This window comes from Dufourea novaeangliae, unplaced genomic scaffold (genome assembly GCF_001272555.1).
Source record: "Dufourea novaeangliae isolate 0120121106 unplaced genomic scaffold, ASM127255v1 scaffold7, whole genome shotgun sequence".
NCBI classification, from domain to species: Eukaryota; Metazoa; Arthropoda; class Insecta; order Hymenoptera; family Halictidae; genus Dufourea; species Dufourea novaeangliae.
The window spans coordinates 2907898-2925166 of record NW_015373896.1 but is presented as its reverse complement, the minus strand read 5'-3'; the positions used below and the strand labels follow the sequence as shown (position 1 = coordinate 2925166).

The 17269-nt window shown below is 38.0% G+C and overlaps 1 protein-coding gene across 1 annotated transcript in view; it reads right to left on the bottom strand.

Annotated features, from left to right (window-relative positions):
• Positions 1-17269, bottom strand: part of LOC107193359 (ATP-binding cassette sub-family G member 1) — a 36367-nt gene that overhangs the window by 5665 nt on the left and 13433 nt on the right. The window contains exons 2-5 of the mRNA XM_015582771.1: positions 16582-17049; positions 6280-6397; positions 2382-2577; positions 1895-2042 (exon numbers count right to left, since the gene is read on the bottom strand). Of these exons, the coding sequence (XP_015438257.1) occupies positions 1895-2042; positions 2382-2577; positions 6280-6397; positions 16582-16801 (682 nt within the window). The 5' untranslated portion in view covers positions 16802-17049. The remainder of the gene's footprint in view (positions 1-1894; positions 2043-2381; positions 2578-6279; positions 6398-16581; positions 17050-17269) is intronic.

The following is a 17269-nucleotide window of genomic DNA, read 5'->3' as shown; positions in this document are numbered from 1 at the left end:
TCAAGTACAAGTTATACTTATGAGAACAATGCAACAAAACGTTCGAGGACAAGAAAAAAAATAATAAATGGGGAGAGGATCGATGATCGTCTTCGGTGTGTCTAGATTAATAAGTAACAGTGATCACGCCACACGGTATACAGAATATAAATTGTACGCTGATTTAATGGCAGAGGCGAAAATAACATTTCGTGCCCCCAATTTCAGCTCGATTGGGACGATGGATGAGTATGGATATGCAATCACATAATATGAAATCGGGTAATGGAAACTATGCAACACGATCAACGGGATGTTGCGAAACGCTTGTATCTCATCCAGTCCGAAGACCTTCGGTCTCACGTGAAACGAACATCGAGGCATTCTTCCATTATGGTCTTGTAATCGGACGCAGCTGATTACTGTCTGTCCTATCTGATTTCTTGCACAGGTGTACATACATGGACGGTTTCCTTCGTCCGTACGTTTTTTTTTTATTATAGAGACATACAGGGTGAGTCAATAAGAAGTATTAAAATAACTCGTTACCTGTTAGTTGTAACAGAAAACGTTTTAATAAATTGTGCAGCATTTTAAGGGACGCATCGGATGGATACAATTTGATTTTTTTATATCTTTTTTTTTTAGGTATCAAGGTGACCTTGAGTTTTTTCAAGGTCAATGCGTTTCCTTTTAATACCACAATGTTGCCAATAGAAGGACGAATTCAACGACCTATTGCACGATGGTATTGAAAAGAAGACGCAATGACCTGTACACTTTAACGGTGTTTCTATCAAATTACTTTCTTGTTATTAGAATTTCGAAACTAACTAAAAGATGGTATCCAGTCGAATCACTTCCAGGTTTGGTAAGTAATCTCATATAAAAAGCAAAATATCGAAGAAGAACCGCGAACGTTCTCGATTATACACTTTGGTGAAGCATAATATATAGTTAATGTTAATGAAGACAGCTCACAAAAATTTCCACATTCTGTAATTAACAGAATCGATTTCAGAGAATATTCAGAACAATTTTCCGCGTTCTTCTACGCGCGGTTTACGCAGCTAACAATCGGAATTGTCTTCGACCTTCGATCGAAATTTGCATCGCATAAGCGTTGATTAACGTAGGATACGAACCACCAGCAGCAATTATTCTCTCCACGGTGCAACTTTTAAGGTCGTCGTTACACAAACTCCCGTTTTGTTGAAAATAGGACATGAAACGGTTCCCGAAAATAACTGTTTCAAAGTGTTATACTGAATAACTGTTACTGTAAAAGCACTACACGTCTCCAAAGTTGCAAAGTTTTCCATTATTTTTTATATTGATCTTTTTAAAAATCGGTCGTGCAGAGAAAAAACGGTTTGCAGATTGCGTATTCAGCTCATAAACATCTATCAGACACGCCTATTAACGGTTATGAGGTATTTTACGTATTGATCACAGTATTATTTAAAAGAAGTCTCTGAATATGTTGTACTATATACGGAATGTCACAACAAGATGGAACATTACGCAACACGCGTATTCCTCATGCAAATACAAATCGAAAAGTTCTTTACCGTTTTGTAATTTGAAGCTTCATTTCTAAGATATTAGCAATTGAACGAACTCCAATCAGCTGAGCGGTTGGACGCTTCTGTACTGTGTCGGCGCGTACGTCTGGCCGACGGCTCAGCTGATTAGAGTTCGTTTAACTGCTAATATCTCGGAAACCAAGCTTCAGATTACAAAACGGTAAAGGACTTTTCGAAAGAATATGCACGTTGCGGATTGTCCCCTCATTTTGGGACGCCCTGTATATTCTCTTCGACCGAAAATATATGTATCCTGCGGGTCGTTGCACAACCATGTGTCAGATTTATTCGCGTATTATCAGGGCGTTTCGAATAGGTTTTGCAATTACCAGTTGTTGGCTCGTCGAGGAATAATACTGAAGGATTGCTCAAAAGTTCCAGGGCGACGTCGAGCCTCTTCTTTTGCCCGCCTGACAGTTTACCGCATAGAGTGTCGTAGCAGTGACTCAAGCCGAGCAGCTCGAGTAGTTCCAGAACCTGAAGACAAATAAGACACGGTTAGCTTCGAGAGAAAAAAAAAGTATTGGAAATTCCAAAGACTGTCCTGGTAGTGTGAGAAAATACGATAGTACAGTAAATCGTTGATGAGTGTTCGAAGACTCTTCAGCAGTAACAAGAAGAGATGATTTTTTAATGAGGTTCAACACAGGATCGAACTTGGAATTCTAAAGTCAATGATATTTGTTTCTGTAGCGTGTGGCTATTAGTGTATGAAATATTTAATGTTCAGTGCCGATGAGCCTTCGAACACTTATCGAGGATTTACTGTATTCCCATAGCAGCTCACATACGCTTATTTAGCTCAAGCAGACTAACTTGTGTGTGCTTGTAGGCCGAACTGATCGTGTAGCCGAGCTTCAAGTGCGCGGCTACTGTCATCGCTTCGCCAACGGTGATTCTTGTTCTCATCAGCGCATCCTGCTGTATATAGCACGAAGTTCTCTTCCATCTTTCGCTATACGGTACCCGGACCTTTCCGTTCACCAGAATCGTCCCCTGGACACCCTTCACTCTGTAACGTAAATGAATAATCTGAATTATCTTAGCTGATCTATCTGACTCAACTAACTCACATGACTGAATGAAATAAAAATTAAAATTAAACTACCGTCGCCTTAAATACATCTGTACACTACTTATTATGCACTAATTACCACACTAGGGATTTCATACAATTACGGTGGACGCGTTCGCGCAAAACACAATGTGGGTAAAAAATTTCAGCAAGAAAGAAAATATTGATAATCGTTTTAATTACACGTTTATAGGGTAATCAAGCACGTGGTGGTTCAAGATTTTCAATTAACTTTACATGGACACCGCGATTTGCATGAAAAATCCGAAGTGTACAGAGTGTCCCATTTAAATCGACCCACTAGAGTATCCCCGGAACTGTTGACGATATTAAAAATTCTGGCAGACAAAAGTTAAATGGTATCAGGGGGTATACTCTCTGATGTGAGTAACTTTTTCCTATGTCGACGCGTAGAGGTCATATGAAGGTCAACTTTGTTTGTTTAAATGAAATCGTACATTTTTTAATGCACCAATTCCCCAGAAGTGTCTTAGTACTTTATGCAGGGAATAACTAGCAGCATCGAGTAGTATATTCAAAAATATACGATTTTGTTTAAAAAAACAAAGTTGACCTTCATATGACCTCTACGTGGCCAAAGTGTGCTCCCCAATACGGTTTAACTTTTGTCTAAAACATTTTTCAATATCGTCAACAGTTTCGGAGATATTCCAGTGGGTTGATATAAATGGGACACCCTGTATATGAAACTAATTATTGTACGGAAGCGTTAAGTTTACCAATAACATTTAATACGTGTCCGCACACATGGAAATGTATTTAATTCCGCCTTGAAGAAAAAAAACTCATGCATGAAACATAATTGGGTACTTTATAAACAATAATTCAGTGAAAAAAAAAACGATTTAACAAGCTATAAATTATAAAGTAGAGCAAACGTCTGACCGATCATCCGATCACTTTCTTACCTAACGTACAACAGTTCATCGGGTATTTGTTCATTGAATCGGTCACAGGTAAAGATCTGACCTAGTTTTTCTTTTCAAGTCAATTCACCTTTTCGTTATTTAATTACGGTTTATTGCTTAATCACTTTATTTGTTCGCCGTCGGTCGGATAAATTATATCGATTAAAACTGACTTTTCGCGGACGTATATACCGAGCTCATTTTTTCTGTCAATACGGATTATCGTCGCCCTAGTTCCTAAGTGTTTCATCTCCACTAGTCACTAAACCAGGAAAACTAAGTTTAAAGTTCACGAGGTTTAACATTATCGAAGCAGGAAAGTAGTGAAATGATCAATCACACTATAATATCATCTATCGAATAACATTTAACATAATGTTATCTTATTATCAACATAAATTTTTAATTGTCGTTAGTATTTGGAGATACAACCGTTAAGAAAAAAGAATTTTTCGAAGTTTCGGAATAAGGATTTAAAAAAATATTTTTCGTTTTCCAGGTTAAATTTTCTTTGTATTACGATGAATTTGTATTCTTCGGACCAATGAGACGCATTTAGATCGATTGGCTAAATTTTTTCGAAAAAATGGGGTTAGAATCATTAAGAACTCGAGCGAAGTGGTACGTCCACGTGAATTTCCTTCGAACTGATACGACGGCCATGAAAACCAGTTTTCCTGTACGCGAAAGTATTATGCAATTTTATTTTTAGACAAAATTGCATCGAAGGACACTACTCGTGGTGTCTTCGGGGATCATGGTGGAACGGAATTTTCTTTTTTCTCGGCCGAGCGACAGCGTCTCAACGGCGAAAACGGTGCAATTGGACGCTTGTTCAGCGAATTCAGTGGCCGACGGAGTACATTCCAGTGACTAGGAATTAATCAACGCCGCCTGGTCACGTTCGTATTAACGCGAGACACGTTGCATTTATTCGGAACGAAACTGGAAGATCATGTTTCGGAGAAACAAATGATTGGCTGTGTGGCGTTGATTAAATCTGCTTCCATTGTGCTGTTCTTTTTTTTTTTTTGTTCTACTCATCTATTTATTTCATTCACTTGATACGTCGAAAAAATCCTTTTCATGAAAAATATTTCTTTCGACCGTTTGGTTTGTAAGATAAAATATATGGGAGGGAGAAGCCTTGTACTTGGGTTCTTACGTTTGGACTGTTTTGGATTAGAGCCTTTGGGTCTCAGAAATCTTGGACTATTATTCTCAACATAGCGTGCGAATTGAATACTTAAACCGTTCCTTTTTTGTAGCAAAGCATCTTCGGTTTTTTTTTTGCTATAGTTCTTGATAATTACGTTACGGCCGTAAATGTCTTCCACTGCATTTCACGCAGAAATTACGACCGCACAATTTTAATGGCAGGCACGTTCCCGGTCTGACGTGGCAACTGGTTTCCACATAAATCATCGACAGCGTTAGAAATTTCTCGAAATATTCTACGGTCGACTTGTGCATAATTACTGGCGCGAAGAAATTACGCGAAACCCCCGTACCCGCTCGTTGATATACAATTACCATTCCACGCGAATAAATTTCAATTCTAGTTGTAGATATCCAGTATAGTATTGCATACCATAACATAGTATAACTGTACTGTACATTTTTCGTAGACCTTGCTTTAAAAAGAAAAACAAACAGGAATTAAGCACGATCACAACCTATAGTTATGATTCAATTAGATGTTCAATGCTCTTTAAATGGGCTGGGGCTCAATTCGTTGCAGCAGTGCGCGAGCACGAATCCGTTTAAGCCCCTTTGAGTCGAAAACAAAATACCAACGAGTCGGTTAGAGAACTGTTAAATCTAACAACAGAAATATATATATATATATTTACTTATACCTCATTGGTCACACCAATATTTAATTATACAATTACTTCTGTACTCCAGTTCCGCTTTGCATTTATCGCTTATCCTAATTTTACTGTTAATTTTTATTCTAATATCCTCTACATAATTCTATTCTTCCCACAATACTTACCTACTGGAACGAAAATGTACCTATGGCGGGTAGGGTTCACGGGTACCCAAGGGCACTGACCCACTTTTCAGCAGTGGAGAAAGGTCGACGGTACAATACGAGGGGGAACGATTATACCAGTGCGTTGCATCGGTCCCAGCGTGTGTTATACACGCTCGCCGTCATACATATGAATAAATAGAGTTCGCCCAGCGAGTTTTTTTTTATGGTAACCGTGCCACGAACGGATCGAACGTGACGGATCGACTCGGTTCATTCGCACTACTGTATTTTCTTTAATAATGACTGTTACACGAAAGAAATGTTTTTTTCGAAAAATGTGGACCGACTTCGAAATACGTTAAAAAGTAGAAAATAAGGTCTATATTTATTATTTATAGAAAAATGCAACAAAAGTGACTCAATTGACTTATTACGTTAATATACTCCGGTCAGTCAATATATTAGAATTAAATTGCTTAACAACTGACTCATCAAGATTGAATCAGAGGGTTACGTGTAACAATTTCAAAGTACAGCGAGTCGATTAATTTATTAAGACTGTTTAGAATAAAATAATACTAGATTGAGAGAATTCAGTGACTCAACGAAATTATGAAATCTTCGATCGCGAATTGCATACTACTTAAACCTACAATGTGTACTTTAAGTGAATTCCGTGAATACACTTCGCGATAGGCTCGATCGTTATGTCTATTTTCGAATACTTACGTGTAACCGGCCAAAACGTTCAACAAAGTCGACTTCCCAGCGCCCGAGGGGCCCATAATGGCGATCAGCTCGCCGGCTTTAAATTCCCCGCTGACGCCATGGAGGATCTCTTTGTATTCTGCGAGCAAAGAAGAGGGAAAAAAAAAACGATAATAAACCACGATCTGTAAAATTAACGAACGTTCCGCGCTGTTTTTGCTTATATCTGTTCCATTAATTTTACTCGATTCAGGCGATTTGAATAATCGAATGATCAGGTTGTAAAAGTCGAGAAAAAACATATATTTCTGGACATAAAGTTACGTAAGATAAAGTAGCATCGGGTTTGAAACCGTGGAGGACGTTTGTTGTAAATCACTTCGAATATTAAAATACGAATATTGTATGCAAAACCAACAATTCCATAACCGTTTCTGAAGTGATCTTAAAATTTTTCAGAATATTCCAATATATCCACCCGAGAATATATGCTCTTCCTGGTTTTATTCCAGAGAAACAGAAGCGGCACGTGCTTGGAGGGTCCGCTGCGTCTCCACGCGAGAACTACTATCGAGGTAACTGGCTCTTAAGCTTTCTATCCACTTGAAAATGACCATCTATAAATTTTACTCTCGAGAAAACGGATGGTAATTATTGCTATAAATAATGTTACATATCCACAGGGGAACAAGAACCAAGGGTAGTTCTTAAGCATCTATCCACTTGTAAATAGCCTAAAGAAAATTTTACTTTCGAGAGATGAACGGACAATTATTGTATAACAATCCTATGTATATCCAGGTGAGGTGGTGACTCTTAAGCTTGTATCTACTTGTGCAGATACCCTCGCAAATGTTACTCCAGAGAAACTTTCGAGTCAACATTACATAATGTACCGAAATATCTATGTTACATTCACGTCCGTTATCATGTTCGTTGATGTTCACGAGCATAAAGAATGTCAAATGAACACATACTGACTAAAAACGCTGAAGTTTCAATTGCCAGTTACGACTGTTATTTCTCGACCTCTTGCCACGAAACGAAGCTGTTTTCATTTTACGCGTGTGATTTTATATAATTGACATTGGGAGGCTATTACCTCGACCATAAAGTAATATAACGGAATAAAGATAACAATTCCATTCGCCGATCACGGGCAAAGTGGCGACAAGATTAATCTGCATTCGATGATGTCATTCCGTAGATGCCCGCAGAAAAAAAACCACACATTTCACGTGACCTCTTGTAATAGTGTGTAACGACTAGCAAAGGCGCAGAAAGATGCGCGTTAGTCATCGATCGATCGCGATCATTTAAGCTTCTTCTAGATTAACATTGCGACACACTGTTGCCGGATTTTTTTAACCTTTCTAGCAACCTTGTACGTTCAATTAAATAGTACCGTACAGAACACACTCGAATACCAAATCGACCAATTCGACGGAAGGGAATAACGTTGACAGTAATGTGTATCGCAGTCTTTAATTAAATACACGACGTTCTCAATTATTCTGTCATCCGTCGACGTCCACTGAATCGATTTTTTTTTTTTTATTCCACCACTTTTTCCGATCGGTACAACTAGTTTTCAGAATACACTCTGCGACTAATTTATAGCACCTCGATATCTACATGTTCGGTATAATTAAGGAATATTTGGATCAAAACACTGCATTTCGAACACTTTTCTGTCATCGCGATATCACGGAATACGGTGTTCCCTCCTATACAGTAAAATCATCGATGAGTGTACGAAGGCTCGTCGTTATTGACAAGGAGAGGTCCCTAGATGTAATCGGTAGAAAAAAATCTTTCGAATGAAAGTTTAACGGTGCAATAAGCACTATAAACTAGCGTCAACAAAATTTTGAAATACTTTTTCCCAAATTTTTTTAACGCAAGCTTATAGTGCTCATTGCACCGTTATACTTGAAATATTTAACAATCAGTGCTTTCGAGGAGCCTTCGAACATTCATGGATGATTTACTGGACCAGACACGCGGAATTATCAACATACTATGTTTTCGAATATCGAGGCCACCGTGGCCACTGAGCTCCACGAACAGTACAGGATCGGACAATTTCAGGATCGAAAATTTAGAGATCCCCCTCGAGAATGCAAACCAGTTACCCCTCCCCTTCGGAACCGCCGTTCCGATGGGATCATAAAAATGGCCCCTTTCGACTTCTACGCGATCGGGAAGGACACTCAAGGATAACCTGTGCGAATTGCATCGTGGAACACTCACAATTTTCTTGTTTACTCTCTCGATTAAAGATTAGTGACGAAACGCCGGGATCTCGTTATCGTTGAACACGTCGACAGAATTTTTCATCTGCGAGCCCTCGTGCCGTTACGCGATAACACGGTTTTTCTTTAACTTGATCGTTCTTATTGACCGCGTAATTATGTAACTCGTGTCAGTAGAATTTAATAGATAAGCTGAAATTGCAGCTGTATTTTGTAGAACATATTTAACCAAACAACGATAACGATGAAAGTAATTGGCGATGACGATCGACAGATATTAACTCTTGAACCGTAAAAGCTAAGTGGTGCACGTTACGAACACTGGCTGGATCCAAAGAAATAGAAAACCTTGACTTCTTCCGACACTGATGAAAGTAATTCTTTTTCTGAAATAGACGTATCAAAGTAACCTGCGTCACTGAAAGTTTCCCCCAAATATTTCGTTAATTGAATTCGGGATTGGGACGAAGCAAAGCTTTTTATTTTTGTTTAAATTAATATTTCCTATATTTTCTATACGAAAGATATATAATGAATTTATTAAAAACTGTTTATATGTACGGAATTTGTAAAATTGTAGCAGAAAAAAAATTAAAATATTGCCTACATCATGCAATACAGTAAATCATCGATGAGTGTTCGATGGCATGTTGTATAATATTTTTCTTTCTTTCGTTTATCAGGAGTTGTTATGAACCAGCGGTGAGCAAACCTTGAGTAAGGGTCTAAAAGTTACAGTGTAGACTTCGCTTTAGAGGACAGTAATCGAGAAGGAAAAAGTCGTTCTATATTTCCACTAATTTTCCCCGTCAAGATTCGCCTCATTCTCGGTTCTACCACGATTTTTCGATATTTATTCCGATCGATCATCGGCGTAACTGTAAAGATACTAAAGACTCGAACGGTGACTGGTCATTGACATTTCGCCTAAATAACAAAACGGGCAACATTACAGAGCAGATATAAATTCACGGCTTTTCAGAGAGACTTCACCGACAAGCCTACAAATCCTTTATTTACGCGACACGTGCGTTACGAAACAACCGCCGGAAAGACCGACTTCACCTTGAAAGGATAGAAGTTGAAACATTTTCGCTTAATTCGCTGATAAATTATAGTTTTTTTCCTTTCTCATAAGCAACATTACGTCACCGTACCGTGAGGTTTCCTTGCGAAACGCCGCGCGGTAAACAAAAAGCATTAATACATGTACAGAAACGATTTCGGTTTTTTGACCCTTAAGGACACGGGGCTCCGTCAACTACGCCATTTCCTTTTTTTTTTTTTCGTTATTTTAGAAGTCGGCAGCAGAGTTTTTAGGATTTATTTTTTAATTTAATACTTTTGTGTTTTTAATGGTAGATAATTACGATGGAGGAAAAACGTTTTTATATTTATTGTTCAGTGCCAACAAGCCTTCAAACACTCATCCAGAATTTACTGCTTATAATAATTCCCGTTATAATATTGTTATACAAAATAAAACCCCATTTTTATTACATTATGCTATCTATAGAAAACTAGAAGAAACTATTATACACCATCATACTAACATTTTAATTTTGTTTTTCTATCATAAAAGTCAGCAAAACTTGGCGTGTGACAGTGGTGTGTGCATTCTCGAAACTGGGTATCGTTCCCACGGGTTTGTTCGCCGAATTTACGGAAGAGAACGTTGTCCGATATGTAAACGAAGAGGATGTTATCAAGGGTCGCGAACGAAATGACAGCCCGGTCGCGATAAAGGCCCCGGTTTTCGTGTGATTCGCGTGTCCATGCGAATATCGCCCAGAAATGGAAGAGGACGTTACAGGGTGATTCAAAAAAGGTTCTGTAAGTTCTAGAGTATACGTATAGTATGTACTCGTCGAATAATGAAAAAATGTCTTAACAAACATGGGGTGAAAAAATTGATATTTTTAAAGTTACTGAAAAACTAATGCAAGTCATAAAGAAACTGCTATTTTGTGTGTGTTTTGGCGAGTATACTCGTCATAAAAAAATGGCAATTCTTTGTGTATTTGATGGGTGTAATTTCACGACCCATGTTTATTAGAACGGTTTTTTTCATAATTCAACGAGTACATTATTTACCCTTGAAGTTACAAATCCGCCTTTTTTTTATCACCCTGTACAGTTTCGCAATCCTGTCTGGGCGCTCGAAATTTCGTTCTAGTTGATTTTTCATGTGTATGTCAGCCGGAGAAGCGGGAATATGGATTTAATGCATTTCCAACATTTATCGATCTGTTTATCGTATTGAATCGTCAGCAGCAAGAACAGTCCAGGCCTTGTGCACGTGTGCTGGATGCACGAGGAGGACAAGAGTCGAAGATTAACAGCCTCGTTAAATGCCACTTTAAATGTTTTTGCTTGCTTTAATTTTGTTGATCGGTCGTATGCATAGCAAAGAGTCAACGGAGTTGCTCGAATTAAAACTAAGAATTATTCATCGAGAATTTCGTAGTATAAAAAAAAAAAAAAAAAAAAAAAAAAAAAAAAAAAAGTAGTTCGTTATTTTTAATTGTTTAAACGTGGTAAATATATTCCAGGTAGTGAAATAAATGTTAAATCGAATGTTAATTTGATATATATTTCAATAATTCCCGAAACCAAATGGTAGAAGGTCCTTCACCTACGTCACTTTTTCCCCCCTAGTGGAAGCCGAGTTTGCTCGTAGCTGTACATGGTTTAAAATACATAAAGGTGCCTAATTGTTATGGTCACCTCTTCGTTTCACAAAAAATATTGTAAATGTAAAAAGTTGATACATGCTATTATGTTAATCACAGAAAAGTGCAAAACTGTTCTCTCTTTCATTTTTCAGAAAAGAAAAAAACCGAGAAAAATTAGGTTAGGTATATCAATATGGCGGACGAATTGCATCTGTCGAACGGGTGATTCCACGTCACGCTGAATTCACCATGTGGGCGTAATAAAGCGTGAATATGAGCGATAAGGCGCAACCAGTGTCGTCAATTATCGTGAATATGATGCAATATATGCAGATGCACCGTATTTCCAATACACTTCAACGTGGGAGCGTCACCTTCTAGGTTAATTGTTTCGCATTCGTTATTTCCTGTTTCAGTAGTGGCGAACCGCTTAACCGTGCTTTGGATCGTTGGATTATCGTCTGAACTAATGATCTAACCGGAACGGGTGATTTTACGTAAAAAAAAAAAAAATAAGTCGAACATATAGAAAAAATTGTTTCACTCGAAACTCCGTTTTCCATATTTCTACATAAGAAAAAATAAGTCGAAAATGTAGAATAAAATTTTTCCACGTGAGACTATGTTCTCGAGAAAATGGACTTTGAAAATTAATCCGAAACGCGTGTCCATTTATCGTGGTAGTAAGTAGAAACGGAATGTAATCAACAGACGCGTCAACGATGTGCCTATTCCACTGCCCGCGTATCCAACTGATTTTGCAAAGTCGGTTTTCTCTAATAATTATTTTGTAATTTTTCGGAAAAAGAAAGTATTATTACAATAAATTTATTACATGGTATTTATATACTCAACTGAACAGTATACTGCGGATTTTAATGCAAATATAAATTTTTGGAAGTAAGTCTACAGAAACTAGAGTCCAACTAGGATCTGCTTACGTTATTTACTGTTCCACCAGGTGCCAATGGAAATACAAATTTCTTTAAAATTTATCAAACACTTATGTATAATGAATTCTAGAGTATCGTGTGTCCTATAAATGCATAAAATCCGCAGTCTACTGGAAATTGGGTCCGTGACGGTATTTGAGAAAATTTCGTCAGAAGTTTCATGAAAATCGAAAGGTAAATCTTTCAGGGACCTATTAATTGGAAAATTCCTGATAATACTATTTCACTACGGGAGAACTTGCAGAATATGCGCATTGCCCGTCTGCCCGTGTTTCAGACATAATGTTATTCCGCTTCCGTTTGGAGGTCGGACAAATACGTGATCACGCTGGCGTTCATTGTACGTGACAACCGACAAACGTGCGCACAAACAGGCCCTATTGTGTCTATACGGATTTCAACGTTTGCAAGAAACGATATATGTATAAACTGAAGTCGTCATAAAATGGCATTCCGTTCGGAAAACATCGACAATTTTTTGATTCTGCGAAACACCTGGAGGAAAAAAAACAAGTCGATAAAAATGTTTCTCGTACATTTTGTTACTCGTCCACGATTTTGTGAAATTAATCCGTTAGGGTGTTATTTTACGGTGGCCTCAGAAAATGTTTAATAATTAAAACTTTTGTTGAAAATTTTACAGAACATTCTTAAAATCTTCAATTTTCGATTGCTACCAAAAAAAATCGCAAGGTCAACGATGGAATTATTGAAAAAAAAAAAAAAAAAACGGTTATAAAAATTTGTGTGGTTTTTCGTTACGCCGTTTCGATTATTGTTTTTTCCCCGTTGTCGCGCACGACGTCGTCGTCATTGACGTATATACCTTTTCCTTTGTTGGCCCCCATGAATAATACAAGAAATCCCCGAGAACGGATGCGACCGACTAAACTCCCGTGTGTCCCTACCCGTATGGGCGCTACACGTCCATAAATACATACGTCGCGATTCGATCCTACCGACAATACGACGTTATTGTCCCTCTGTGGTCTATGCATAGTCTGGAAAAACGTCACCTATTACAATTCCATCAAATCTGAGTTTATGCATTAATCGAGAGCTTCAGAATGAAGAATTTATATATTTATCAATGAAAAATTACATGAAAACGAATTTTATACGTTCAAAAGAAATAATTAAATTATTACCGAAGCCCAATATTTAATTCATATTAGATAAAATAAGGTAGCTAGGGATGAACCGATCCAAGTAAGTAAAAGTAGATATAATCGATATTTTCGTTTCAATACCGAGTATTTTTAATGCAAATGGCGGGAAAATTGTTTGAATACGAAATTATTTAATTGAATATGAAAACAAGAATTGAAAAAAAAAATCAATATTTTATCATTTGCTTATTTTAATAACTTAATTTACTTGTTTTTATATGCAATATTCATTGATTATGATACGTGTTCATTTATTGGTGCATGCAACCTATCTCGAAAGTTAAAAAACAGATGTGACATGTGGGCAGTTCGTTCCTAACAACCACAGATATATCATGAAAAATATCTCCACTCCGAAGGAATGAGGAACTATCGTGAAATTTGAATGTGTGGAAAGAACCTTGATCGATTCGATCGACAATACATCATCGAGAGAGAAAAAAAAGGTGAGGTTATGTGTGTGTGTGTGTCGTCGGGCGTGTATGTCTCTAGGCGATAGAGATTCGTCACCAGAAGTACGTAATTAATTAATATCGCAGTGTGTTTCAGTTGACGAACGCGTGGAAAGAAGGTTCCGATGATGCTTGCGATGAAATTGTATTGAACGGATGATTGGTTCCTTGGGATTCGACTATAAATGTCTATAAATCAATGAATCACTATGTATGATAATGATCCAACGTACACGTGACGTAAAACTACTCGTACTCTTCTGCTCACTGTCTATTATATGTTTCTTTGCAGTAACAAAAATTGATTTCTTGGTAAAAATGATAAAAACTCGCGACAATAAGACTATCGAAACATTGAGAGTAAGATTATTAATAAACTTACTTTTGGATTTTCCAGTTCTATGTTTCATTAATATAAGTTTTATCATTTGTACAATTTATATTTTATATAAACATGTTTATATTTTTGTTTATATTGTATTCCAACGGCAATTATCTCGTGAAATAAATGAATAGATAAAATAAATAAAAATAAACATTATAGTGAACAAAGACAGCGAACAGTCCCCAATTTTTTACAATTTTTCATTAATTACAAACTAAAATAAGTTTATATAGTGGAACATATGTTTAATGGATAAGAATAACGAAAATGTTAAAAAAACATGAAAATATATTAGTCAGCGTTACACGTAAGCTATCAAACACTGATCGAGGATTTACTGTATACAGGTTAAGCTGAATATCCACAATATAAGCCTGGACTTTAGAATCAACAAAGTATTTTATCCATACCTCAAAACCCTGAACGAGACAAATTAAACCAAGTAACAAAAACACGAGTTAACCATACTTTTTACACTAATCAAGAGCTTGCATACGTCGTGTTCTTTTTCCTGGTTTTCAACAACGCATTCCAATTAAAACATACGTATCTCTCGATGCATATCCGTAATCACCCGTCGTGTGGTGTATTTACCTCCTTCCCGCGCAGAGTATACAGGGTGTCCCACCAAAAGTGAGCCACCTTTAGTATCTCACTTGCTTTTGATTAGCAGAAAATTAATTTCAATAAATACTCACACTGATGCCCATCAAAATCGACACATTTTCCACTTATCCCTCTATCGTAGTTATTTTATTATTTAAATTTACTCTCATACATTCCTGGATTTTTCATACTCAAGGTTACGTGAAGGTCACACTATTATAGGTCATTGAATTGGTCTTGTTTTCGACTATTACGCCACGCTGTTAAAAGTATGTAATCCCATTAAAAAAAAAACATCAATGACCTTGAAATTTCGAAAAATACGACCTTGTGAAAAATTTTGTCTTGTCATAGTATTTGCTCTTTTAATTTAAATAATACTTTCCAATCATATTTTTTTTTGTACCTTCAAACACAAGTGAGATTAGCGTTCACGTTAAATAGGACATCCTGTATTTCGATGCCAATAACATTCCGCTCGAGGTCAGGCGCGTGCGTCTGACCCTCTCTTTGTTTTTTTCGGTCAGCTTCTCGAACGGCAGAGAGACGTCCTCTTAAAACGCTCTCGACCGCTTTCTCCCGTTTAAAACTTTCTTCGCCGGAGCTCGCAGAACCGCTCCATCCGCTTTCACCCGACGACGTCAAGAGTGACATTTATAATATACACACTGAAATGTTCCCGCTGGTCCCGACCAGGTAATCCGCGCGAAAACGGTGGCACTGACCTATGACCAAAAACGGTGGTAACCATTCGAGAATAATTCACATTCTGCAGGGGAAAAAACGTTTCCTGTTCGCCCCGACAGTCGTAAATTATACGGGAATGAAATTAATCGAGAGAGATCGTAAGCTAATGACTACCCATTAACCCTTTCGATGTTTATGTCGAGGACACTCGTCATGAAAACATGGCACGTTTTTTGCCTCAAACAAAAAAAAATTGCATTTGCTATTTAAAGTCAAATGTAGCTACTTCGAACACTATGAGAACAACGGAACTCCTTGAGTATTATGGGGATTATGAAATCCACCAAGTGGTACTGTGAACCCCCTTCCCCGAACACTATGTCAACTATGAAACCCCCCAAGCACTATTGGAATTATTAAACACTATGTAGGGATGCATTAGACCACTCGAGTACTATGGGAACAATAAAAATCTAACACTATTGGAAACACTATGTGGAGTTCGAGCACTATGAGGATTGTAAGACTCCCCCCGAGCACTATGGGTATCACAAGAATTGAGCACCATGGGAACATTGAGAATACAGTGAATCATCGATGAATGTTCGAAAGCTCCTCAGTACTGGATGTTCAGACATCATCCCCACCACTGGGGGGAGGTCACGTGGAACCAGTCAAGCCCCCTCAATGCCTCACAGCCTTCGAACACTCATTGATGATTAACTGTATAACACTATAGAAACCCCAAGAATCTAGCACTATGGGAACAACAAAAATTGAGCACTATGGGAACACCGAGAATACAGTAAATCATCGATGAGTGTTCCAAAGCTCCTCAGTACTGGATGTTCAGACATCATCCCCACCACTGGGGGGAGGTCACGTGGAACCAGTCAAGCCCCCTCAATGCCTCACAGCCTTCGAACACTCATTGATGATTAACTGTATAACACTATAGAAACCCCAAGAATCTAGCACTATGGGAACAACAAAAATCTAACACCACAATGCACAAGAATCAAACACATTGAGAACCGCATATAACATATCAACCTCGTTGCTCCTCGTGATTCTTCATAATTATTATTCCTAAAAGCGTGAAAGTAAAATCGGTATAAAAATTATTCAAGGTTGAACTCACTCGGTCTGATGTTCCGGATGTTCCATTCGGAGACCGTGTACCGTACGTCGGAGAAAGCAAGGTCCACCTCCGGTCGTTTCGGGAACGAGTGTTTCTCTTGGAAGAAGTATTTCTGATTACCGGCGATCGCGACACCGTGGACGTCATCGTGGCTGCTGTGATCGATCTGACAGCAGCTGAGCGACGACCGGGACGGGGAACAGTGCGGCGACGTGGTCATCTTCGTTTTATCGGGAATCACACGCGCGACTACGGTTTTCTCTCCACTAGGGATTCTCCGTTCACAAAGGGGGAGGGGATAACGGCGGTGGTATTCGTTCGAACCGGGAATTCACGTCCGAAGACGCATGTCTAGCGTCCGAGTCCCGACTGCTGGTTCACTTTCCTCCTCTAAGGAGCCCACGTGGTTCCTCGGGGCTGTTTTCCTTCTTGGGTCGGTCACTGTTTACGCATAATTGACGATACGTTCTGAAACGAGAAAACAAAGACGAACAGGTCAAACAAGCCGTCGCAACAGTGGTGAAAAAAACCTTAAAGGAAATCCTGAAAAAAAATTCAACCACCAGAAACTTGATTTTGGAATTCTGGTTTTGTAGACGTTGTAGACGTGTCTGTACTGATTCAAATTTAAAATGATTTAATGATTCGAACGTTTTCATTAAAATTAAGGAAAGATGAAATTTGATGT